Genomic DNA, 26,043 nt, shown 5'->3' on the forward strand with positions numbered 1-26,043 from the left:
GGGCTCCCGGTCACGATGAGGCTTTGTGCTACCGCCCGGCCCCGGCCAACATCTTCAAGGCCACCTGGCGTCACTCATTCCCCACTGGCCTGGGCTCCCCTGAGGCCTCTGTCCTCTGCCCTCTGCCCAGAACCCCTTGCCCTCACTGCAGACCCAGCCTTTGCTAAACACTGAGCACTTTCATCTCACAGAACACATGCTGGGCACGCTCACGGTAGCTTTGTACAGAGCAAAAGTGGATACACATTTGCTCCAGTGAACAATCTATTCTCGACCAACCATCAAGTTCTGATGCCCCAAGCAGAGTGGCGAGAGGTGGAGGGGCCCAGGATGAGGGGCAGGGCTGAGAGCTGGTTTTAGGAATTGGCGTGAGCCCCAGAACTTCAGTTTCCACAGTAAAAAGCATGTGCTTTTTCTCATACCGCTGACAAAGCCGGGCTGGAGGAGGCAACGACCTCCTGGATGTGCTTCAGAACGTCCTCTGGACTTAGGGTCGCAAAATTGATTGGCATGCTCTCCTCTTTCTCTTGTGGCTGAGGTTTTGTCGGCTTGCTATTCTCCACTGCTCTCAAGAAGTCAAGGTAATTGATGGAATCACCATGCCAGCTGATTCCCCAGCTTGTCCCAAGAGAAAGAAAACAATACATTAATTTAAAAAACCCATCACTTATTCATTCAACAAACACTTGCTGAGCACAGAACAGTGTGGAGAACATGAATAATGTTGAGACGCGTTTCCCTGGCCTGTAGGTGCACGCACACAGGTCAGCTATGCTGTTAGACGAGCTCACACGAAGACTGCAGTCTAAGGGCACTGGGGAAGGGCTATGACAGGAGAGAGTGCGGGGCCACTGCCAGCTGCGGGGGGGCACAGACTGTCCTGCCCTGAAGCTCTGAGACTTGAAGGCTGGACAGTGGGCTCACGGGTTTGAAGAGCAGAGGATGGAGGAGGAGGCCTGGCTGAGGAATCTGGCCCTGTGGCGGGGGCAGATGAAGGTGCTTCGGCAGGGACCCGACACGCGCAGAGTCGGATCCTGGGGAGATGCATGTGATGGTGATGGCAGAGCTGGTCTGGGGGCAGGACTGCGGGGTCGGGGTGGGGGTAGGGGTGCGGTCATTGGGACCTTAGCTAACGAGGGCCTGCACTGCGAAATGGGAATCTGAAAATAAGGGAAGTTCAATAAAGACAGCGAAAAGGAAAAGAGGAACTGAGTAAAATAGATGCTAAATCCTTTTTCAAGAATGGTTGAAATTATGCTGTCAAGCTGAAAGCACTCAAAACATATTTTTACGAAACCTACATCGTTTAGTATTTTCTCAGTTAGAAATTCCATCTGGGTGTGTGTCTCTGTGTCTCAACAAGGACATCCACGCAGAAAAAGAGCACTCCAACACAGAAGAAAATACCTTTACATTCTACAAGAATACATCGCGAGCGCAAATCCACGTTTCATGAGAATATAGAGCATATTTATGAAAGATGTAAAATAACTCAAAATAAAGCTTAATTGCATTCAAAGTTCACATTTCTGTAACTTAGATTCCCTGAGGATTGCTGGCACCTTGATCCCTGAACTTTCTTTCAGCAGGATGGAGCGTGTGTCAAAGAACAGCTTGGAACGTCAGGAAGCCGGAGAGAAAAGTTTCCAGCGACTCGGGTATCTGCTCCTAAAGAGAACAAGCCAAGGGCTGTGCTTCTCCAGCCCACAGCTGCAGAGCTGCCGTCCACAGGCCCCGCGCTGCTGGCTTACACGACGGAGACACGGAGGAAAAGGATAATCAGCTCTATTTCATCAGCAGGATAAATTGCCAACTTGGTATTAAAATTTAGTAATAAAATCAAATGCATATGCTAATCTCAGTATTATTTAGAAAAGTCTATTTTGGATCTAGAAAAGAACAATCTACATATAATTACAAATAACAGAGATGTTTATCATCAAGAGGTCTTTGAGAAGAAACAAGCGGCTGAGCGATGGATCCTTATTAAGGTTTTGATTCGTAAAAAAGTTGATCACCCCATTGACAGGTGGACTACAGAAATTCCACAGCCCTTGTGTCGCTGCTTATAGAAGTATCAAGCCTAACTATGCTTTAACAAGACTCTCTTGTAATCATTCAGTTAATTATTTATCTGGTGCTATTTTTCCATGGTTTATTCACTGAATGCATTTGAATTCTTGTTCAGCTGGAAATAGATTTAGTGAGAGGAGACCATGTTTAAGGAAGAAAAGAACATACAGGCATTTGAGGATGAAACGGTCCTCTTTCCCCTATACACACATTCACACACACACACTTAACACACACTCACATACACACTCATACACTTGCACACACTCACACATATACATACACACACAGACAATGGAGCACTGTCCTTCAAAGTTTTATGGGAAAATGATTTTCTCCCTAGGATTCTATGTTCAGGCGAGCTAACAATGTGTGTGAAGGAAAATAAAAAATAGTGTCAGACAAAGAACTGAGAAAATTTATTTCCTGTCCCCCCACTTTCTTAGGAAATTACTCCAGGAAGTACTTCAGCGAAATAAGAATGTAAATTAAGAAATAAAAAAATGTGGGATATAAGAAACAGGGGATCCAACCCTGGAGAATAGTGGGGACAGCCCAGGACACTCTTGGGTGACAGACCTGGAACAGGAGAGTGGGGAGCGAGGCTCTAGGATGGAGGGCAGCAGGAGAAAAGTGGAGAGAACAGAAAGTGGTGCAGAATTCCGGAGAAAGCTGAAGGTTGACAATGTTGAACTTCAGCCGAGCCCCATGTTCAGAAAACAGCAATGGTTAAAGAAATCACCCTACTCTCTATGTCCTTGGAAGCAGCTTACAGCAAAGAACCGCCTTTCCCCAAATGGCTTAGAAAAGATGCATGGGTACCCCCAGGTTTGCCTACAACAAGGTAGACACAGAGGCCCAGGGATAGTGCCACTGAGAAGAAAGCTAATTTTCATTCATTACCCGGACATTGAATATTATGAATTATGAATATGTACATAGTCATAATTATGAAATGCTGTTTACAGGTTTTTGAGTTTTATAATCAAGCAATGAACCAAGCAGAGAGGACCTGGTTGTGCCTGTAGGACATTTAGAAGTTAAATTTAACTAGCTCTTCCAAAGAAAAACTGTAGCTGACTAAAGATGGGACATGGAGAGGGAAAGTGATAGGAAGGGGGGAAGCTCTGGCACTCGGAAGTGTCACTTTCATCTTCACAATAAGAAAGAAGCTGAACAAACTGAAAGCCAATGGCTTTTCTTGGTCCCATCAGAAAATTGAGGTCACAGGGCAAAACGTCACCCCAAAATCTGGAGAGATGGGTGAACATAGAGAATTACAGCCAAGATCTGCTCTTCCTGGAGCAAAGGCCTTTGGAGCTGGTAGGAACACTTAAGTGGTAACTTGAGCAATGGTGGGGGCTGTGTGTGGACTAGTGTGAGACTGAGAAACCCCTGGGGGGCCCAGTCTTAGGGACGCCCTACTTTCATGGGCCTTACCTTCAAGAACCCCACTAGGTTATCACAGTGGAAATCTGAAGATGGTCTCCTCTTGGCTCTGGCAGGGGAAGGGGAATAATAATCCTTGGGAAATATGCCCAGAGGCTTTGGAGTAATACTTTTCCAAGGGAAAAGAATTTGCCAGAGCCTTATCCCATCTGGGGGAAAGGCAGTGAGCCAACTCCAGCCCCCTCTAGACTTCCTGTCTCATCTGAGGGAGAAAAAAAAGCTAAGAAACATTTCTGAAGGTTGCAGCCCAGGGACTCAAGCCCACTGAAAGACTGAGATTTCATCATAAGAGTATAGAGTCTTTCCCCTCCCTCATACCTTACCACCGTATCAAGCCAGCTCCAGTATAACAACAGTGGGTTACAAAGAAAAGAGCTGCAAACACAGACTCTACCTAAGGAGGAGTTCCTAGGGAAGCCTAAGGAAACAGGAGGGACAAAAACAAGGACACTCTAGGGAATCCAAGCCCTCGGCACTGACAGCGACAGCAGCACTAAACGCAGCCCACCTCCTGCCTGAGTCAACACAACCTCACGTGAGAGGCTTGCTTACCTCCGCTCCTATCACCCAGCGTGTCACGTCTGGCTTTCAACAACAGTGAAGCTGCAAGGCGTGCCAAAAGGCAAGAAGAAACACGGTCTGAAGAGACAGCAAAGCAAGCATGCGAACCAGTCTCAGACGTGATGTATTGTGGGATTATCAGACAGGGAATTTAAAATAACTATGGTTACACTGTAAAGGAGTCTAATGGAAAAAGTGGACAACACATAAAACAAATGGCTAATGTAAGCAGGGACGGGTACTCCTTCTTAGGAATCAAAGGAAATCCTGGAAATGAAAAACAGCATAACAGAAATGCAGAATGCGTTTAATGGGCTCATCAGTAGACTGGACATGGTTGAGGAAAATATCAGTGAGCTTGAATTATGTCAATAAGAGAATTCCTGAATTGAAATGCAAAGAGAAAAAAAGAGTGGAAACCACCCCCCCCCCACCCAGAGCAGAACATCCAAGAACCGTGAGACAGTTTCAAAAGTGGAACATACTCATAATTGGAATACCAGAAGGAGAAAAAGAAAGAATCAGAAAAAAACATTTGAAGTAATAACGGCCGAGAATTTTCCAAAATTAATAATAGACACAAGGCACATTTCCAGGAAGCTCGGAGAACACCACGCAGAAAAATACCAAAAACGACACCCACTTATATCATATTCAAACTGCTGAAAACCAAAGACAAAGAGAAAATCTTGAAAGAAGCCAGAGAGGGGGGAAAGCATCTACAGAGGAACAAAGATAAGAATTACATGGGGCTTCTCATCAGAAATCATGCAAGCAAGAAGAGAGTGGACTGAAATATTTAGAGTGTGGAAAGGAAAAAATCACCAACCTAGAATTCTATAAGCAGTGAAATCATCCTTCAAAAGTGGAGGAGAAATAAATACCTTCTCCGACAAACAATCACCGAGGGAATTCATCACCAGCCACCCTGCCCTTCAAAACATGCTAGAACACATTCTTCTGAGAGAAGGAAAATCAGACGGATCAGAAACGTGGATCTACCTAAAGGAAGAAAGAGCCTAAGAGAAGGAATAAATGAAGGTAAAATAATATCTTTTATTCTTAGTTGATCTAATAGATCACTGTTCAAAGTAACAATAACAATGTATTGGGTGACTACAGCAGATGGAAAAGTGACGTGAGTAAGAGCAATGTTACAGGGGACAGGAGAGAAGATTCAGGGACACTTAGTTTGTAATAAGGCACCTGCACCTCCCGTGAAGTAGTAATGTGTTATTTGACAGTGGACTTAGGCTAGTTGTTCGTGTGCACTGCAAACCCTAGAGCAACCGCTAACATTTTTTAAAGGGAGGGGAGGGGTGCTAGTATCCTCACCTCACAAGGAGAGGAACATAAGACCCATGCACTTAGTCATAGAACTTCCAGCCAGCACAGCTAAGGGACACCGCAAGTTAGAAACTGCATACAAAAGCAGTCCGAGGAGGACCAATCAACTCTGAGTTATTTGGGTTTAAAATTATAAGAGGATAGGACTTGCCATTAAAGTGGCTTGAACGCACATATCTAGCTCCGTTCCTTCTAAAATGACAGAAGAAGGCGTTTTTAAAAGGCATCAGACAGTGGTTCTTGGGATGCTCTAGTCCAGCAGCAGCAGCATCACCCAGGGCCTCGTTAGAAATGCAGATTCCCAGGCCTGCTAAGTCAGAGAGCCCGAGGGAGGGGCCCAGCAAGCCAGCCGAGTTTCTGATGCTGGCTGGAGTTTGCAGAACACCGGCAGAAAACACGAAGGATGGAGAGAAAGTGGAAGAAGACAACAGCTGCTGGGAATTTGATGGATGAGGGAGAACAGATGCGTCAGATTCAAGAAATCTCCTCCTGGAACCAACAGAAGGAACACGGAAGGGTATCCGATACACCCTGCAAACCCTCAGAGCCTCCAGAAGTGGGCTCCAGGTACACCTAGACATAGGAATGAAAGTGGGGTTAAAAGAGAAGGACTGGCTAAAAGCCTGCGTGGGACGCAATTAGACCCCGTGCCCCTCCTCAGACTCCCCAGGCTGGGTGCCTGGCCCCCACCCGCCCACTACACACAGTGGAGGATCTGGAGAGGTGTTCTCTGCAGATGGTGTTTGTCACAGTTCAAAACAGGGAGGGTTCTCAGTGAAAAGAGGGGAGTTAAGTGAAAGCTTTTATACTGACTCTATTAGTTTCCTATGACTCTATAACATGATGCCACAAAGCGGGTGGCTTTAAACAGCACACATCTATTCTCTTACTGTTCTGGACACCAGAAGTTGGAAATCAGCTTCACTGGGCAGAAATCACGGTGTCAGCTGGGTTGTGCTCCCCCGAGAGGCTCTAGGGGATAATCTGTTCTTTGCCTCTTCCAGCTTCCGGTGGCTGCTGGCGATCCTTGGCTTGTGGCCACATTGCTCCAATTTCTCCCTCTGTGGTCACTTCTGGGTGAAATCTCTCCCTGACTCCCTCTTATAAGGACACTTGTGATCACACTGGGCCCATCCATATAACCCAGGATCACCTCCCCTTCCCAAGATCCTTAACTTAATCACATCCATAAAGTCTCTTTCCATATAAGGTGACATACACAGGTTCCAGGAATTGGGACTTAAATATCTTTGGGGGCATTATTTAGCTTATCATGCTGACTGTTGAAACTTCCAGCCTTCTGTTCCCAGTCAGCTCCCAGAGTGCTGGCAGCAGGAGACCAACAAGTCTTCTCTGGTTGGGTTGCCAGGTTTAGAAAAACAAAGAAACAAACAGAAGCCTAGAAGGATACTCAATTAAATTAGAATTTCAGATAAACAAAAATAATTTTAGTATAAATATATACCAAATATTGCGTGGCACATACTTATACTAAAAAAATACTGTTTATCTGAAACTCAAATTTAAATGGGCACTCTATGTCTTATCTGGCAACCCTAATCCCTGGGAAATCTGACCAGCCCAAAAGAAAAGTTTTAAAGATTCTGACATTGGGAGTCTTCCAAGGAAACTACCCACCAGATTACCCTGCCAAAGCAGTTCAAACTGAAGTTGACTAGCTCTACCCATCTGTGCAGAACTTTTAATCTATCTCTTAGTATCTCATTCTTAATAGGAGCATATTTTTGAGGAAAATGTCTAACATGGAAGAGAGCAGAAAAAAGCAACACTGAGGAGAGACTTCTTAAGTGAAGAAAACTTAAAAAAAATCTGTTCTTAATATCGTCAGAGACATGAACTAGTATATCCATGAAACAAGAACAGGATGCTATAGAAAAGGAATATTCTGAGAATAAAAACAAGTTCTGGCAATTTAAAATATGATAAGTATGATTAGCAGAGACAAAAATCTCAAAAGAAGGGTTGCGAACTGAAACTGAGGAAGTCTCCCAGAAGGTGGAGCAAGAAGAAAAAGAGATGGAGGACAGGGAAGGTTTAAAATATAAGAAGACACTCTGGGTGGCTCACTAATCAATAACAACAGGAGGTTCAGAAAGAAACAAACAGGAGAGGAACTCTTTAATGAAGTAAATCAAGAAAATTTCTGAGAGTTGAAGAACATGAAAAGGGACGTCCAAGAAGACGAAGCTGACAGATTAGCTGAGGTGTCTGAACATACTGGAAAGAGATTTCACAAGCTGGGGTGCGTTGGGGGTTTAATTAGTGATAAGAACTACATAGAAACTGAGCAAACAGAAAAAAATATTATTAACTCCAGGGAAAACAGAATGTTCTATGGGAAAAGAAAAGTGATCAGCTAGTCACAGTAATAGAAAGCCTGAATATTGAACTACACCAAACTGTGACACAGAAATATGGGGGGACAACGGGGTAAGTTTGCATGTGTCTCCACGGGGTGGTGGAGGCTGTGGGGTGAGGTGGTTGGTGGTTATGTGATGGGTGAAAAAGAGTTAAATCCGCATCTTCCTGGTAGGAAGTTGATAGACACTGCCTAGAAGTGAAAAATCAAGAAGTGGCTGTATAAGCTTGTCACTTAGAACTACTGAGTTAAGTACCAAAATATATGAATTAAAGCATTGGGAGTTATTGACTCTGGGGAGGATATGGGGAGGATGGCAGGGCAGGGGACTGCTGTTTTTAATAAGCCTTGCAGGACGACTTGACTCCTGCCCAAGTGCATGAATAACTTGGGTGAAATGAAAATACTGTTAAAAAAGGATGATTATGCTGCTGAGACACACCAGGAAAAGTTATGGATTTGTCAAGTTGCTTTTTTTTTGCTTTGAGTTGACTCAAACCCATTAGAACGTAGCCCAGCCAGAGGAGTATTTGAAGATTCATTCTTTTTTTTTTTTTTAAATTGAGGTCACATTGGTTTATAGTATTATATAAGTTTTATGAGTACAACATTACAGTTCTACTTCTGTACACAGATAGAGGCTGAGTTTTTGGTGGCATGGAGGTTATTTCAATGCCGAAAGGCTGTTTGAGTGGACGGGAAAAGAAGAAATTCATGAAAGCAATGCGACAACTTGATTTTCAGTGCTGTAAGAAACGTATTGCCTCATCATAGAAAACCTGGTTAGAAGATCGGCCAGCTCCTCTTCCTTCAGAGAACAGCCGCACTCCTGCAGCAACTTCTGCATCTTGCATAAGGATATGTAGCCATTTTTGGATTTATCTAGTTTGGTGAGTGCCTTGCTGATATCTTGATAGTGGTCCTTAAGCTTATCCCTGAAAGAGAATGCATTTGAGACACACACTAAAACTGGGAAAACAAATAATTTCTTTAAAGCAAGAGTTCCATGATCATTCTAATGTGATGATTTGATGCTTCATCTGACAACTAATTTTGAAGATGCTTTGCAGCCTTGATGTAACATTTACATTGAAAGGTATTCTGGAAAAAAATAATAATCATTTTTATCATTACCATTTTATTATTATTATCATTAGCAAAACTATGTTAGAGAAATTACAACCTTGTCTTTTTACTAGAATGGGTACTTTAAAAATGGAGCCAAGCATTTAAAAATACAGTGATATCACAGACACGGGAAATACACCTCCATCCTCTTGATGTAGACTCGTTGAGCACCTATCACGTGCCAGGTACTGCTCTAGGTGTCAGGATACACCTAGTGAATGAGAGAGGCCTCCTTAGAAGAATTTACGTTCTCCCTGGGGCAAGGCCAACGATAAACGGAAGACAACAGTGCCCTGTAGAGTGGGTCAGGGGTTAGCTGAGCACCCACAAGCGGGGCTGAGAATGCCCATGGTAGGGGGCCTGCAGTTCCCAGTAGGGGGTGCAGGGGGACCTCACTGGGGAAGGTGACACTTGAGCAGAGATGGCAGGGAGGTCAAGGACCCAGTGGGGATTTACCCTTGGAAGACCTCTCTGGGCCCAGGGACAGCCAGCGCAAAGGCCCTGAGGCAGGAATGCGGGAGCGGGAACCAAGGAGGGCAGAGAGACTGGTCAGTGAGCGCTGACGGGGGCGGGGGTCCAGGTCCTTTGTTCTTAAGAAGCACAGCCCATAACTTGCGTGTATCAGTTGGGAAACCAGAAGCTGTGCTGTCTTCGTGTACCTTCTCCCATTTATTTTTCTCAACAGCCCTACAAGGGAGGAGGGTAATTATCATCCCTGTTTTATAGGAAGCAGATAGTGCCGGCCTGTGAGGCGCCCGGGCTCAGCCAGCTTTCCCCTGCTGGGACAGAGACAGCGTCCGGCTGTAGCCCCAGCTCGTGCTCGAGGGCTGATTTTCTTGGGAATGTGTTTCTGATTCAGTCTTTCAGGAAAATTCTTCCCAGACTTAAAAAAAATTATTGATAAGGGAATAAAAAAGTGTGGACATTTTTAGGAATAAAGTCATACACCTGACCTACAGGGGATGGATTATATTCCATAAACTCGCTCATCCAGGTCCCAGAAAGCTCTTCCTACCACACTAAGCACTGTGCCTGTCTGACTCAAGCTCGGCTGTGAGGTTCTTACTCAGGGAAAAGGATATGCCAGAAACTCCAAACACGTCTTTGCTGGTAATTGTCTACCACCTCCGATATGTATTTGTGGATACATATCCACAAATTGTTCCTTGAGCGTGCCTGGAAAAAATAATCCATAGCAACAGAGGAGTCAGAAATCAGAAGAGGGGAAGTTGAGGGAATATTTGGGGGGAGAGGGAGGCTTGGACCCTGAAGCTACATGGGTCACCATCTCCCTCCCCTGATGGCCTCCGGTTCTGAGCTGGCTGGTGTGAGTCTTCGAGAAGCTGATAAAAATGAGCTTCACTAACTGTCCGGGGAATGCATCCCAAGAGCAGCAACACCCTGGATTCCCTCACAGGTGTCCTTTGAATTCAGTCCCATCCTACAAAATGATTACTCGTGATCACAACTATTATATTCCACTTAATCCTTCAAAATGAAAGTAAATGAAGGTATAAAAAAATCAAAACTTTTTTGAGATACATATTTTTAGAAAATTGAGGCATTCAGTATTTCTTGGACTGGTTTCCAGGCAGTGATTATTTCCTTCGCAGGGTAAATATGTGCTCAGAATAAGTGAGGATTCGGAGCTCTGATCACGCCACGCTGCCAAGCAGAACCCGCGTCAGCCCACACAGTGTCTGGTCCCTGATCTGGACAACGAGACGGAAGCGCAAAGAGGGCAGTGGCACAGCCGGTGGACGGCAGCAGAGCCCCTCTCACACACAGCCGGGCCGGCACGCTGGAGAGAACTGGAGAGAACCCTGTGCAGCCCGGCTGGTTTTGCTCCTGTGCCTCGCAATTTGCATTTGAGAACAGCCGGCTGAGCTTCTGCGGCTAGTTCACTATTGCTGGTCTGACTCTGGAAAATAAATATGGGTTTAGAAAAGGATTCTTCTGAATTTTTAAAATGTATTCAGGCCACTTCAAACAAAATTAAAACTCTTAGATTTAAGAGGCAAACATAAAATTTCAGTCACTTGAATGAACACGACCCCTGTTTCTTAATCTTATCAAAGCTTCAGTATAAATGAGGAGGTTAAAAGTCCTGGACACACTGCATCTGATGGGTTCTCTGGAAGACCCACTGACGCCAACATTGAAAAGTGGGCCTTCCTGAAGGGCAGAGTGACTGGACAATTCCACAACCTGACATCTTTGAGGAAACAGAAGCCGGTCATGAATTTTTACGCATCGGCTTGTCTTCTTTGGTAAGAGAGCGTGATGGTGGCAGGGGACCGGGTGAGTATGAATCAGTTTTCGGAGCCTGATGATCTGAAACGCTTCGTCCAGTGGCACGTAGTTCTCCCAGCTACAGATCCATGATCGCACAATAAACAGAAACAAGAAGAGGAAGAACATGCAGACGATGCTGAGGATGTGAGATGCCTCCCAGAGCCTCATTACTCACAAGTGGCAGGAGAGAGGGAAGGGAAGACACGTGTGGGTGACGAGGCCAGCCCTGTCTGGGAAAGATAAATTCCACTTTTTCGTTACCTTTATGGCATGTTTGATATTTATACCAATCTTGTGCATATTTTTACTTGAAATTTCACCAACTCCATTCTCTGCCTTCGGGCTTCATAACTCAGTAACTTAGACATAATTCAGGGGTGTGTTCAAACTGCCCTTCTCTTAAACCCCATTTAGCCATTACGTTTCATCCCTGTGTGCTTGGAGTGCTTCTTTCCTCTGGGGATTCTTTAGCAACAGCTCATTCACTCATTCAGAGATGATGGGGACAGAGAGCTGAAGTGACAGACAGGAGATGGACAGACACACAGATGAGAGTGCCAGGGAGGTAAGCCTCTGGAGCGGGGAGCAGGGTCCCAGGCCTGGGGAGTGCTGGCGGGCGGTCACCCAGGACCGAGACTGATTGAGAAAGTCTGTCCCATCACTTTAGGGTCACATCAAATGCGGCAAAATTTTCTCCTATGTTCCTTTTTTTAATTGAGGCATAATTGACATATAACATTATATTAGTTTCAGGTATACAACATAATGATTAGATACCTGTATACACTGTAAGATGTATAGTTACCATCCATCACCATCCATAGGATGAGAACTTTCAAGATTTACCTTCTTAGCAACTTTCAGATATGCAGTACAGTATTACTAACAGTAGTCACCTTGCTGTACGTCACATCCCCAGGACCTATTTCTATCATAATGGAAGTTGTGCTTTTTGACCCACTTCACCCACTTCGGCATCCCACGCTACCCTCACCTCTGGCAACTGCCAGTCTGTTTTCTGTATCTATGAGCTTGGGTTTTTTTTTTTTAAGATTCCACATATAAGTGAGATCATACGGTTTTTGTCTTTCTTTGTCTGACTTATTTCACTTGGCATAATGCTCTTAAGGTCCAGCTGTGTTATCGCAAATGGCAATATTTCATTCTTTTTTATGGCTGAATAATATTCCATTGTATATGTATGTACCACATTTTCTTTATCCATTGTTTTAGAATTTTAAAATATGGCATTAGTGACTAGTTTCATTAGTGACTACTTTTAAACTCTGAAAGGAATCAACGTGCAGTCCCACCACCCAAATACAACACGATACCTTCTGTGCAGCATCTTGTGGACAGGCACGTACATTTGGTGTAGCTCCAATCATGGTATACAGACTGTTTATTTATTTATTTATTTTGGCCACACCACGGGGCACTCGGGATCTTAGTTCCCCAACCAGGGATCGAATCCGAGCCCCCTGCAGTGGAAGCGTGGAGTCCTAACCACTGGACCGCCAGGGAAGTCCCTATACAGACTGTTTAAAACTTCACTGCCAATTAGCCTTCTATCACAGACATTCCCACAGTGTCTGAGGTGATGGTTGAAACTGGCATACACCACCTCATATTCCTTGGGGCCACGCTCTGTAAGCCAGGCCCTCATCTGGGATTGACAGGTTTTTGTTTTTTGTTTTTTGGTTTTTTTTTTGCGGTACGCGGGCCTCTCACTGTCGTGGCCTCTCCCGTTGCGGAGCACAGGCTCCAGACGCGCAGGCCCAGTGGCCATGGCTCACGGGCCCAGCCACTCCGTGGCATGTGGGATCTTCCCAGACTGGGGCACGAACCCGTGTACCCTGCATCGGCAGGCGGACTCTCAACCACTGTGCCACCAGGGAAGCCGACAGGTGTCCTTCTGTTGCTGCTGTTGAAGACACACTGCAAGTCATACCTTCCACCTGCTAAACTGCTGGCCTCTTCCGCATTATTTCTTTGGGATAAAGTCCCCAAAGTTGAACTGCTGAGTTAAAGAATGTGTCTGTTCCTTCATTCATTCACTGGACAAATACTCACTGGGTGCCTACTAGGCGTCAAGCACTGTTCTGAACTGGGTGGAGACAGGCATGTCTTTGTGGAACCTGCATTCTACTTGTCCAGAGGAGGGGCCAGGTGCTTAGGTTAGTAAACACCTCAAAGGTTCAGTTCTCAAGGGCGGCCTGAGAGTGTGACTGGGTAGGGTGGGCTAGGCTTGTAGCTCTTTAACTCCTTTGTAGCTTTGTGACTTAGCGCCGATTTCTAGAACCTACAGCAGTGAACGAGTGTTACAATTTCACGGCAGCTTTGCCAGCACTGGCAGGTACCACTTCAGAACAACCAGTGCTGCAGGGGTCAACGAGGAACGGACGCCGGCCCCCGGGCCGTGTGCTCACAGACTCACCCGGCCGGCGCGGCCCTCTCCGCGCTCTGGTCCTTCATCTCTTCTGGCACCTGCTGTGGCTTCGTGAAATGACCCATGAAGTTGAAATAATCCTTTGCACAGGGCTGATGAATATCCGCCGAATAGTTAATCCCCAATTTCTGTAAAAATTCTTGGTAAGTAATGTGCCCTCTTCCCTTGGTGTCGTACCTTTAAAGACAAACAAACAAAAGCTTTGAAGTTTCATTAGGTCCCATTTGTTTACTTTTGTTTTTATTTCCATTTCTCTACGAGGTGGGTCAAAGAGGATCTTGCTGTGATTTATGTCGTAGAGTGTTCTGCCTATGTTTTCCTCTAAGAGTTTGAAAGTTTCTGGCCTTACATTTAGGTCTTTAATCCATTTTGAGCTTATTTTTGTGTATGCTGTTAGGGAGTGATCTAATCTCATACTTTTACATGTACCTGTCCAGTTTTCCCAGCACCACTTATTGAAGAGGGTGCTTTTGTGACCGACTGGAGGGGTGGGATAGGGAGGGTGGGAGGGAGGGAGACGCAAGAGGGAAGGGATATGGGAACAGATGTATATGTATAACAGATTCACTTTGTTATAAAGCAGAAACTAACACACCATTGTGAAGCAATTATACCCCAATAAAGATGTAAAAAAAAAAAAAAGACAAAACTCTCACCAGTGCGAGGTGCTCAGGGCTTTAACACCGTCTGCACTCCGTCTGCCTGGCTCCTCACACCCTGTGTACTCTGCAGGCCTGCAGCACCGACCTCCCCGGGGGTCAGGAACGCAGGATCCTGAGCCTTACCCCAGACCTGAGGTGAACCTGAGCTATCCATAGGCTCATCAATCAACAGGAAGGTCACCTCACACAAGGTGATCTTGGTCCACCCCAAGAAAGCAACTGGATTCATCCTCTGACATTCTGTTAGAAATACGACTGTGACCACGGAAAATTAAAACCAACCCTTCCGTTCATTCAACGGTCTTTTATTGAGCACCTACATGTAAGAGGAACTATGCTAAGGTTCAGAAGAAAAGCCGTCAAAAAGCATATTCAATCTTAAAACTCAAATAAATGAATGCCACTTGATTCCAATTCCCCGTTTTCTCTTTGAAGAGATGCCAATTACATACAACCAACGAGAGAGACTAGTCAGGAAAACAAGATAAGAATTATGTTATGTACCTTTTATGTCATTTTCTATTATTGGGATTTTTCTAAATTGTAATTCATTTTAAAAAAGGCATAATGGAGGGTTTTTATCTCCCAACAGCATTCAAATAGAATAGAATTACTTCAATAAAAAATTGTAAGGCAAATTGCCAATTTTCTTTAAAGAAAAGAAGCATTTATTTTCACGGAAAGATCTCGGTCCTCCTCTAACAGATAAAAATGGCAATTCCGACGGGGCTTTTCCCAGATGAACTCAGCGTTCCGAGGGCTGAGGCGGTATTTGCACAATGTCGGGGGCTTCACGCTGCATCCGGCCGCTGTCGGTGCCTGTGGGGCGGAGCCAGGCGCCCTGGGCTCTCCTGTGTGAAGCAGGGCCCCCTCTGCTCTCCGCCGCCCACCAGATGCTGCAGGACCACACGCTGGCCGCCGCCCCGCACCGGGTCCCCTGCGCCCCTCCCACCGGAGTAACGAGTAGGAGAACGGATTTACTTACCCGACTTTCCTGTCCTCCAGGGCTGGGGTGCTGGGTGGAGGACGAGGGGTGAGAAGTCCCCGAGGCCCCCCTGCCCACCCCTCCCTCTGCGGCGCCCCTGGGCCTCGCGTCTCACCTCCACCTGCCTCCCAGCATCCAGGCCTGCTTTCATCAGGTGCTCCGTCCTAGAAGGTGAGGAGAGTCCCCTCCTGCGACGGAGGGGCAGGGAGGGCGGCGATGTCTGAGACGCCAGCTCACCGGCCTGAAGTCGCTGGCCGGGTCCCGCCACCCACCCACCTGGGCTCGGTTTCCTCGCCTGGCCTGCAGCATGGAGGGGGAGGGCGCTCCGAGACCTGCTGGCTCGAATCATATCCCCAGTGCTGTCGTTGTTACTAAGGATTTGGGAAGCCCTTCCAGACCTTTCCAGGTGTCCGTTATTAGTACGACCTTAGTGCCTGCGACCCCCAAAAGTACCATTCTACCTTTATTCAGTTTATTTTTCTTCTAAAACGAAACAAAGCGACCCACCCACCAGAGGAAGCCCGAGGCTTGTAGTGGCTTTATGTGCCAGGCAGCACGAAGGGCCAGTGCCTCTAGCAAACGGCTTTTCCTACTGCTGGTGACGAGCCAGCTGCAGGAAGGAGAGTCTCGTTCTCCATCAGTGCACCTGGGAAGGGGAGGGTTGCCATTTCTTGAGCTCCTAGGGCGATCCCAGGGCCGTGGGTCTTTCCCTGAGCTGCATCAGGCCCGTGACCAGCCTGATGCCACCAGAGTGCTGCTGTGATGCAACTCTATAAAGACACCCCTAGAAGAAAGCTCCCCAAGGGGGCTCCCCACCCCTACAGGGGGGCTCCTGAGAGAACGTGCACAGACCACCCGCCTGACAAGCAAGGCCTGGCCAGCAGGGCGCCTCTTCTGGGACTTCTCTCTCGTCCTGAGGCAAAAACACTGTATCTCCGCCTCCCCTGGATCCCTGTAGCCTGTGGTGAGGACCGGGGAGCGGGGTGAGTGCGGGTGGAGGCTGGGACCAGGGCCTGGTGTTTGCCGCTGCTATTCACCACCCAAAGGCTCAACCACATCCCACCTCTGCTTCCCCCGCTTCAGTCCGGGTCTTCCCTCCCTGCTCGACGGTGGGTTTCTCAAGGAGAAACCGTGCCTCGTTTATCTTGATGGGCGAACCCACAGTTCCCAGCAACATGCCTCGCAAAACTTCCTTATCGATACCTGGCTGCTGAGCAATGAACATGAAGGGCACATGTCCCTAAGGAAGGCCTGCCATCCCCGCGGGCGATGCTCACGAGATTCCCAACAACAAATTCTCAATCGTGACACTTGAACTGAATGAAAAGACACTTCTTAATTACTTCATTAATAAAGATCATAAACATTCTATTCGCATCTCCAAGGAACGGAAGACCAGATTACACAATTGCAACTAAAATATTGTTATGAATGTGAATAATAAGAGAGTTAATTCAGCTTACATAACCTCACCCTTCATCATATAATCCTTTGTGTCACATTAAAAAAAAATCAACTTGCCTGTAAAGGTTGAATTTTAAAAGGGTTCAGCAACAGATGTGCAGGAAAAACGTGCACATAAACAGAGGACCCATAAAAACTCGCATTTGCATACGGCAATGGCCACTAATTTATGATATAATCAGATTACGCTGCCCATTTATTGTACACACAGCAATTTGGTTGTACACATGATCTGAATATGTCCACATCGATTGCTGTGCTGAGAAAGTCTCACTCTTTCACGCTCAGTTTAGCACTTGATTCTTACCTAAATGACAGAAGAATCTTCCAGCACCACTGACCCCAGATTTAGAGGGTCTGGTGCAAGCCCCACTGACGACCCAGGTCCGAAGCAGAGGGAGACGTGGTCCTTATGCAGCTTGGACAGAGGGATTCTCTCAGGGACCACCTGTGAGGGTGGTCCGGTGGCTCAGAGAGCTGCCCTTCAGAGCACAGAATGTCCAGCTGCCTAAGGGGGCAGTGCCCAATGGCACATTCAGCCAGTCCTGCTGGAGCCACAGATGAGACACCATGGGCTCCATCCCCATCCAGGGCCACAATCCAGCCCCTACACTCCCCAGTAAGCGGTGGTCTGGCCTTGGATGAAGCCACGCCAGAGATGGGAAACCCGCTCCTTCAGGGACTGCCCAGTGGAGTTCGAGACGATGTTGGTCACGAAGGCGTCCTTTATGCGGAGCTAAGGGCCTGTCCGGCTAGTCCCTCCTTCACGTGCAGCTCTTCTAACTCATCCCCGACCATCACGTCCCATTCGATCCTCTCTTTTCTGAACTGTTCCTTCAACCTTTTCAAATCTTTTCCCACCCAGAGGCTCTCCTGGTCCAGGTGTTCCACCAGCATGGCACGGGGTAGGTTCTCTCTAGACACTGCCTTGGTTGAGGCAACAGAGATGACCCAGCTTCACGTTAACCGAGAGTCATATGTCTTCCCGTGGGCCGATGCACATGACACAGGGACTTTTGAATAGTCTTTGCCTTTTTTTTTTTTTTTTGCGGTACGCGGGCCTCTCACTGTTGTGGCTTCTCCCGTTGCGGAGCGCAGGCTCCGGACGCGCAGGCTCAGCGGCCATGGCTCACGGGCCCAGTCGCTCCGCGGCATGTGGGATCTTCCCGGACCGGGGCACGAACCTGTGTCCTCTGCCTCGGCAGGCGGACTCTCAACCACTGCGCCACCAGGGAAGCCCATCTTTGCCTTTTATATTGGAATACTAACATACAACTTACCTACCCAAACAAGAAATGTGCATAAATTGGGCATTAATTATCTGCTGAACATTCTGCCAGGTCTGCGTGATCAGCTGGTTGTACACGACTGGCATCTATATGCAAGTTTCCCAGGCTGCTGCTGTCCTACCTGAGTCGTCTGTGCATTTTTATAATATACTGGCTTCATAGTTTTTCAGCAAAGTTGGTTTTAGATCTAAAATAGCTGAGTTCTACCCAATGAAATGAGGCTACAGAAGGGGCTCAGAACACTGAGCGCCCCCGAAGGGCGTGCCCCCCAGGGCTCTGTGCCCTGGTCCTGGGGTGCCCTGTGCCCAGCAGGCTCTGGGTCTCAGGCTCTTCTGATGGAAGCAGCATCCTTCCTCTTCCAATCCAGGGACCTCCCACTCCCCCGGCTCTGGGCCTCTCTGCTCACCAGGACCCCCTTTCCCCACCTCTGGCTAATGACTGTTTCTTAAGCCTCAACTCAGGCATCGCACCTCCTGGGGGTCTCTCTCTGAACACCCACAGCCCGGGCTGCCCAGCCTCTCCCTCCTGGCATGCAGCTGCTGTCTTCCCGGCCGAGTCGTGAGCAACCTGAGGGTGGAGGCTGCCTTCATCTCTGGAACCCCAGAATCTAGCACAGGGCTTGCAACTTAGAAAGTTTCAAGAAAATCGTGCTTAATGATTGCTCCGATGAATGAATGAATGGATGGATGGATGCACTTTCATCTTGTAATTTATTCTCGGCAGTCTCTCCAAAACCAAATGCATTGCTCCTGAAATCTCGTGCTAAAAGATCCTGCCTGGCTTCAGTTACCGGGTTTCTTTTCACAACGGCCTCCTTCAGGCTTGACGGTTGTGTACCTTTAACCCTCGGTGAGCCAGGCTCGCTTAACACTCACGTGCTCCCCACTCTGTCCGCCCCTGTGCAGTTAGCTGGGGCCACGGCCCGGCCCTGGGCCACAGGCTGTGGGTAGAAGTGTGTCCTTCTGGGCCGAAGCCCGCCAAAGCCCGTGTGCGGTCCTGTGCTCTGCAGGTCCCGGGGGACCCTGCTGAGGGAAGAAACCACAACTGGAAGCCAGATCCCGAATCACCACTTGGAAGAGAACGGTCCAGAAGAGCCGCTAGACATGCTAGACTTTGTGTGAATACGAACTAAGCATCCATGTGCCAGGTCACTGAGATTTGGGAGTTAATGCACTCATTTACTTCCAGCGTAAACAAGACCTGCCAGACTAACCCAAAGCTCTGAAAGAGTGCACTTCACAGGTGCTTCATAAATGTTGAGTGAACAATGGATGCTGACAAGTTTTTGTCTATATTCTATTTTCTAATTCTGTGTTTTCGAAAGAATGTTGAATGTTATTTTCCTCCTCACTTCCAGCTACCCAGTTTTGGCGGGGGCTTTCCTCTTCTCACTAGCAGACCCCGGGAGCTGGCAGAGTGTCACGTTGGCCCCAGCTGCTCCCTGCCTTGCCGGGGGTCCCTGTCACTCCCGCCAGGAGGGAGAGTGCCCCTCCCCCTGTACCGGCGACTGCAGGAGACTCCTTGGTGCCTGCGCAGCCTGGCGCTGGCCACCGCCTTGCCGCCTAGCCCTCCTGCTTCGTAAGGCAGGCGGGGACTCGGAGGGAGTGGACCAGGGTGAGTCAGGGTCAGCAAACGCTGAGCCATTGAGAGGAGCAGGCCAGGAGGTGGAATGAGGGTGAGGACGGCTCACCGAGATAATGGAAACGCCTACACAATGGATGAAAAAAACCACACCACCAAGTTTATCATCTCTGCTGAGTGGGGTATGGCTGCTTTCTTGTTGTCTTTTCTTTTCCTTTATGCTTCTCTGGATTTTCTGAGTCTTCTAAAATGAGTGTGCATTAATTTGTAATCAGAAAATAATTTCAAATCTATATGATCTTTTTGCTACTAATTTTTACGCTTATCTATGCCAGGTACCCTCTTTATATCATTTGGTCCCCATTGCCATCCCATTGGAGAGATGACTGAAGCTCAGAGAAGGTGAGCCACTGGCCCAAGGTCACATAGCTCAGTCCGGGCGCCATGGGCCAGGGTGCAGGCCCCCTCAGAGCACAGCCCCTCAGCTGCGGGTTCACTTCCTAAATCTCTCTCACACCTGTCACTTCCGTCCCAGTCCAGGCACCACCCAGGGAAGGTCACCCCATCCTCTTGCTTAGAACACCGAGACAGCCCTGAATTCACCTCTGTGCCTCCCTCCCCGTCTCTGACGATTCATCCTCCTCCCCATGGCCAGAGTGATCTTTCTAGAACGTGGGCCTGCCTCCATCTTTCCCCACTAAACACTTGGCCTCCAGGATGGGGTCCCCACCTTGTTCTGCCCTTCACGATGTGGTTCAGCTGATGTGCAGCCTCCCCTTCTGCCTGGCCACCCAGGTGACCCCGCAGCCCTGGAATGTTACACACCCTTTGCCCTTTGGCTGGACGTTCATCTGGTGGCTCTCAACCCAGCGCTTGCCCTTTGCACATCTTCCCAGCTGCCCCCCGGCTGCGCCCAGGGAGCTGTGCCCTTGGAGGTGGGAAGAGGGCAGGGCCAGGCTGTTCCCAGGGGACCTCCTGTCATGGCTCCATAGCTCCGGCTCAGCACAGCAGTCGAGGTTCCCGCAAATTCCGAGACAGCGTCAGGAGTGGAGGCAATTTCCTGGTCTCCAAAAAATACCGCCTCCCCTTTGCCCTGCGGTCGCCGGTGGGGAGCAGTTCCCTTTTCTCTGTGTAACCTGCCCCCTTGCTCTTCCAGCCCGGGGGGCAGCAGCCTCCTGGCCTCTGAGTAACAGCGCAATCCCCCTTCAGACTTCTGGTCCTCCCAGCTTCCCTTGCAGGGGTGCAGCCATCAAGGGATTCTAGCCGAAAGAATTTGGGCAAAGTGACGGCCATGTTTCCAGGCCTGGTCCTTACAAAGCTGACCAGAGGGTCCTCTGTGCTCTGTTCCCTTCTCTGCTGGCAGACACATAAGATCCAGGGATGGTGGGACTCCTGGTCCCTGAATGACTGTGAACACAGCTCCCCAACACCCACACTACATTGTGACATCATTATGGGGCAAGCCCCTGGGATGCTGGCCTTGTTTGTTACCGCGGCCAGCCTACCCTGATCCATACACCACTTGAGCTAACTCAGCAGGGCAGAGTGAGGCACAGAGAGGTTAAGTAACTTGACAGGGGCCACACAGCTATAAGGGGTGGAGGTATGTCTGGCTGCAGAGCTCTCAACCACTCCCCATCCACGGCAAACAGCCGGCTAAACAAAAGTAGATGAAATTCTCATCTCAAACAGTTTTCCGCACAGGGTAGATATTTGTGTATTTAATCATGTTAGTACATGTATAAAGAAACTTTAGCCAAAAGCAACAGTGCGTCTCCCTCCCATGAACATGGAACCTTGCTCTGTCCCCCATCGGGAAGAGGGCTAAGCGGGCTCTCCTTCCACACGGAAACCCTCACGGGGACACCTGACTCCTACACCCCTCATTCTTGCAGCTTGCACCCAGCTCCAGGGCCCGTCCCATCCCTCCCTGATGGAGACCACAGTCTCCCGATGCCCACACCCCACCAATCCCTTTTCTGAACTGCTTCCTGACTAGTCTTCCTAAAGCATGGCTTGATCCACATCACATTTTGTTGTTTCCAAATGTCTCGTTAATACTGCCAGCAAGGGAGGACTGCGGCCAGGTGATCAGCCTCGCCTTTCCTTTCTCAGCCTGGAGCCCAGGCACTGCTTGGAGAATGCCTCACCCGTCCTCCCGCCCCGTGGGTCAGGCAGCCCTCCTTCCCCATCTGGACCTTTGGAACAATTTCAACTTCTCTCCCACCATGACAGCCTCCTGCTCTTCCACGGCCCCCAGCACCCCTACTTTTGTCTCCCTTTCTGCTCGACATGTCCCTCCTCTGGCATCTATAACAGATGACTCTGCACCCTGGTATTGAGGTGAATGCTTCCTGCCCCCTGACAGCTCCCCAAGCATCAGGATCACACAGTCACCTCCGCATCATCCAAAGGTCTACATGGTGAGAGCTCCACACATTTGGCCACTGCACCCCATCTTCTGATTACTCAGATGGACCCACTCATCTAGTCCATCAAAAGAGAAAACGGGTAGGGAGACCAAATTGTCCCTGAGTTGGAACTGATCTAAAAAAAAACAAACCAAAACAAAAAAGAAACCAAGGATTTTGTAAGAACTTCAAGTTGCTTTTCTAAATTAGACACAAAACAGCCCACCTAATTCTAAACTCGGCCAACACTGCAGCTTTCCCCTTTGAATAGATGAAAAGCTGAAATACTACATGAACTGCTCCATGGGCTTGCCTCAGAGAGGACATGCAATATTGGGGTACGATTCTGGGGGGATGCAATTGGCGGCTAACATATAATGAAGAAGGAAGTAATGCAAAGATCTGGAACTTGGAAATGGACCGCATTGTTAGTGCACCTTGAAACTTAAACATCTACACAGGGAATGTTGTAACTGGGGGCCTGGTTCAAAAACAGCTAAATCTAAAGCACATTTTGAAAAATGTAGTCAATATTAGGTACTATTGTCAGTTTAAGACACCCTTGGGAAACCACTCCAAGTTACCAAAACTTTGGTGATTTTCTTCCAGCAAATTACTGATCTATAAAACAGTTGTGCAACATTGATTTCCATCTTTAGGTGATGGGGAGAGACTGCTTTTCCCTTTACCCATTGCAGATCTGTCTGCTGAGCTACTTGTATTAGAGTTAAGTCTTTGGGGAGGGACTTAGTTCTCTGCAACAGTAAAAGGATGTGGTTGAACTCCCGGTTCCTTGGAAATGCAAAACTCTCAAGTCTAATATTTAATACTGGTGACAAGTGTTTACCTGGCTCCCCACGTTCCTGAAGGCCAGCCTGTTGGCCAAGGCTTCTTTCTACAGGGGAACAGGACAGATACAACTGTAGGAAAACCATTCCTGGTCCCACCTGACCCCTGAGGAGTGACGAAAGCCTTGTGCTGAATTTGGCCATCCGGAACGAAAAGCCAGTCTTCAGATACCACTCACCTCATCCAAAGCTTCTCAGATTCTCTGGGTGTGAGGGGAATATCAAAGCTGTACAGCGCGTTCTTTATATCCCGTCGTTGAAGAATGCCGTTGCCCTCATTGTCGGTTTCGATAAAATTCTACAATATTCCAAGGCAGCATTTAGTAACATACATAATTGCTCAGACAGTATACAGGCTTTTCAACAGTCAGTATCTGGAACAATCTAAGACATTTTTCTCCCATTCCTCCTGCTTAAAAACCTTTTAATCTATGTCCTAAATACCCTCCCCATTCTTCTAAAGAAGGTGATCGGGCAAAACACGAACAAGTGTTAACATCCTAGGAGGGGCTTATTTCCGGGTAATGAGTGGTCTCAGGTGTGTGGCTTGGATTCTTCTCTGACTAACAACTTGGGATCAAACACTGTTAGAAATAAGAGTCGACCAGAGCCTGGGAAATGAGGCGTAGCCCACACTGCTTGAGGTTATCATCTCCACGACGCAGCGAATTTGGCTGCCTGGCTGTCTGCCAGAGGGGAAATGAGGGTCGTGAGACTCTGGCTGTTGTGACAAGATGATATGGTACCATTTTAATATCCCCGAGGGGTGCAAAAGGCATCTGGGGATTTGTCACGACAGACTAGTAAAGCAGGTAGCAAAGGGCTCTCCGCTCTGTCTTAAATTGTTTCCAAACAATAGCTCATTCTCTCCTCCTTCTAATACACTGTGAGGGAGACACAGTGGGTCCATCTCCCAAGTCCTCTGTGAGTATCATACCTAATGGTGAAACCACGAAACATTCCCTGTATGATCAGGAGCCAGGCAAGAATATCTCTATCGCCCTCTATTCATCATTGTACTGGAGGTGCCCGCCAGTGTAGTTAGGCAAGTTAAAATTGTTTAAAGGTGTAAAAACAGTCACTGAAACAGAACAGAAAAAAAGAATAAAAAGAAATGAGGACAGAGTTTCCCTGGTGGTGCAGTGGTTGGGAGTCCGCCTGCTGATGCAGGGGACACGGGTTTGTGCCCCGGTCCGGGAAGATCCCACATGCCACAGAGCGGATGGGCCCATGAGCCATGGCCACTGAGCCTGCGCGTACGGAGACTGTGCTCCGCAACGGAAGAGGCCACAACAGTGAGAGGCCCGCGTACCGCAAAAAAAAAAAAAAAAAAGGACAGTTTAAGAGACCTCTGGGACAACATCAATGTAATAACATTCTCATTATAGGAATCCCATAAGGAGAAGAGATTGAGAAAGGGGCAGAGAACATATTTGAAGACATAATAGCTGAAAACTTCCCTAACCTGGGAAAGGAAACAGACGTCCAGGTACAGGAATCACAGAGAGTACCAAACAGGATCAACACAAAGAGGATCAAAGCAAAACACATTGTAATTAAAATGGCAACAATTAAAGATAAAGAAGGAATATTAAAAGCAGCAAGGAAAAAGCAACGAGCTCCATACAAGGAATTCCCATAAGGCCATCAGCTAATTTTTCAGCAGAAATTCTGTAGGCTGATAGAAGGGAGTGGCACAATATGTTTAAAGTGATGAAAAGGGAAAATCTACAACCAAGAATACTCTACCCAGCAAGGCTTTCATTCAGACTTGATGGAGAGATCAAAAAAAATTTTACAGACAAGCAAAAGTTAAAAGAATTCAGCACCACCAAACGAGCTTTACAAGAAATGTTAAAGGGACTTCCCTAAGTGAAAAAGAAAAAGGCCACAACTAGAAACATGAAAATTACGAAAGAAGAAAGCTCATTGGTAAAGGCAAATATACAGTAAAGGCAATAAATCAACCACATGTAAAGCTAGTGCGAAGGTTAAAAGACAAAAGTAGTAAAAGCATCTATATCCACAAAAAGTAGTTAAGGGATACACAAAACAAAATGATGTAAAATAAGATGTCAAAAACAGCAAGTGTGTGTGGGGGGTAAAAATGCCAGGATTGTGAAAATACATTTGAACTTAAGAGCCCAGCAACTTAAAATAATCACATGTATTTATAGGTTGCTATATAACCTTCACAATAACAACAAAAGATCTATAATAGACCCACAGAAAAAAAAAAAAAAAGGAATCCAAATGTAACACTAGAGATAGTCATCAAACCACAATGGAAGAGAGCAAAAGAAGAAGAAAGGAACAAAAAAGAACTATAAAAACGATCCCCAAACAATTAACAAAATGGCAATAAGTACATACCTATCAGTATTTATATTAAATATGAATAGACTAAATGCTCTATCAAAAAACACAAAGTGGCTGAATGGATACATAAACAAGACCCATATATATGCTGTCTACAAGAGACTCACTTCACCTCTAAAGACACACACACACTGAAAGTGAGGGGATGGAAAAAGATATTCCATGCAAATGCAAATGAAAAGAAACCAAGGGTAGCAATACTTATATCAGGTAAAATAGACTTTAAAGACTGTAACAAGAGACAAAGAAGGACATTATGTAATGATCAAGAGATCAAAGAATAGATATAACAATAAAGATATAACAATTCTAAATATATATGCACCCAATACAGAAGCACCTAAATACATAAAGCAAATATTAACAGACAAAAAGTGAGAAATAAACTAACACAATAATAGTAGGGGACTTTAATATCCCACTGACATCAATGGACAGATCATCCAGACAGAAAATGAATAAGGAAACATTGGCTTTAAATGACACATTAGATCAGATGGACCTAATTGATACATATATAGAGAATCAAAAAGCAGCAGAATACACACTCTTTTCAAGTGGACATGGAATGTTCTCCAGATCACATGATAGGACACAAAACAAGTCTCAGTAAATTTAAGAAAACTAAAATCATATCAAACTTTTTTTTCAAGCTTTTTTTTTTGACCACAGCACTATGAGACTAAACATCAACTGTAAGAAACAAACTGCAAAAATCACAAACATGTAGAGACTAAACACT

The 26,043-nt window shown here is 46.9% G+C and overlaps 1 protein-coding gene across 1 annotated transcript in view; it reads right to left on the reverse strand.

Annotated features, from left to right (window-relative positions):
- Nucleotides 1–26,043, reverse strand: part of EFCAB6 (EF-hand calcium binding domain 6) — a 202,887-nt gene that overhangs the window by 43,333 nt on the left and 133,511 nt on the right. The window contains 4 exon segments of the mRNA XM_082634692.1: nucleotides 423–618; nucleotides 8,590–8,745; nucleotides 13,671–13,859; nucleotides 23,102–23,220. Coding sequence (XP_082490818.1) covers nucleotides 423–618; nucleotides 8,590–8,745; nucleotides 13,671–13,859; nucleotides 23,102–23,220 — 660 coding nt within the window.

The sequence above is a fragment of the Mesoplodon mirus genome, assembly GCF_964341445.2.
Source record: "Mesoplodon mirus genome assembly, chromosome: 11".
NCBI classification, from domain to species: Eukaryota; Metazoa; Chordata; class Mammalia; order Artiodactyla; family Ziphiidae; genus Mesoplodon; species Mesoplodon mirus.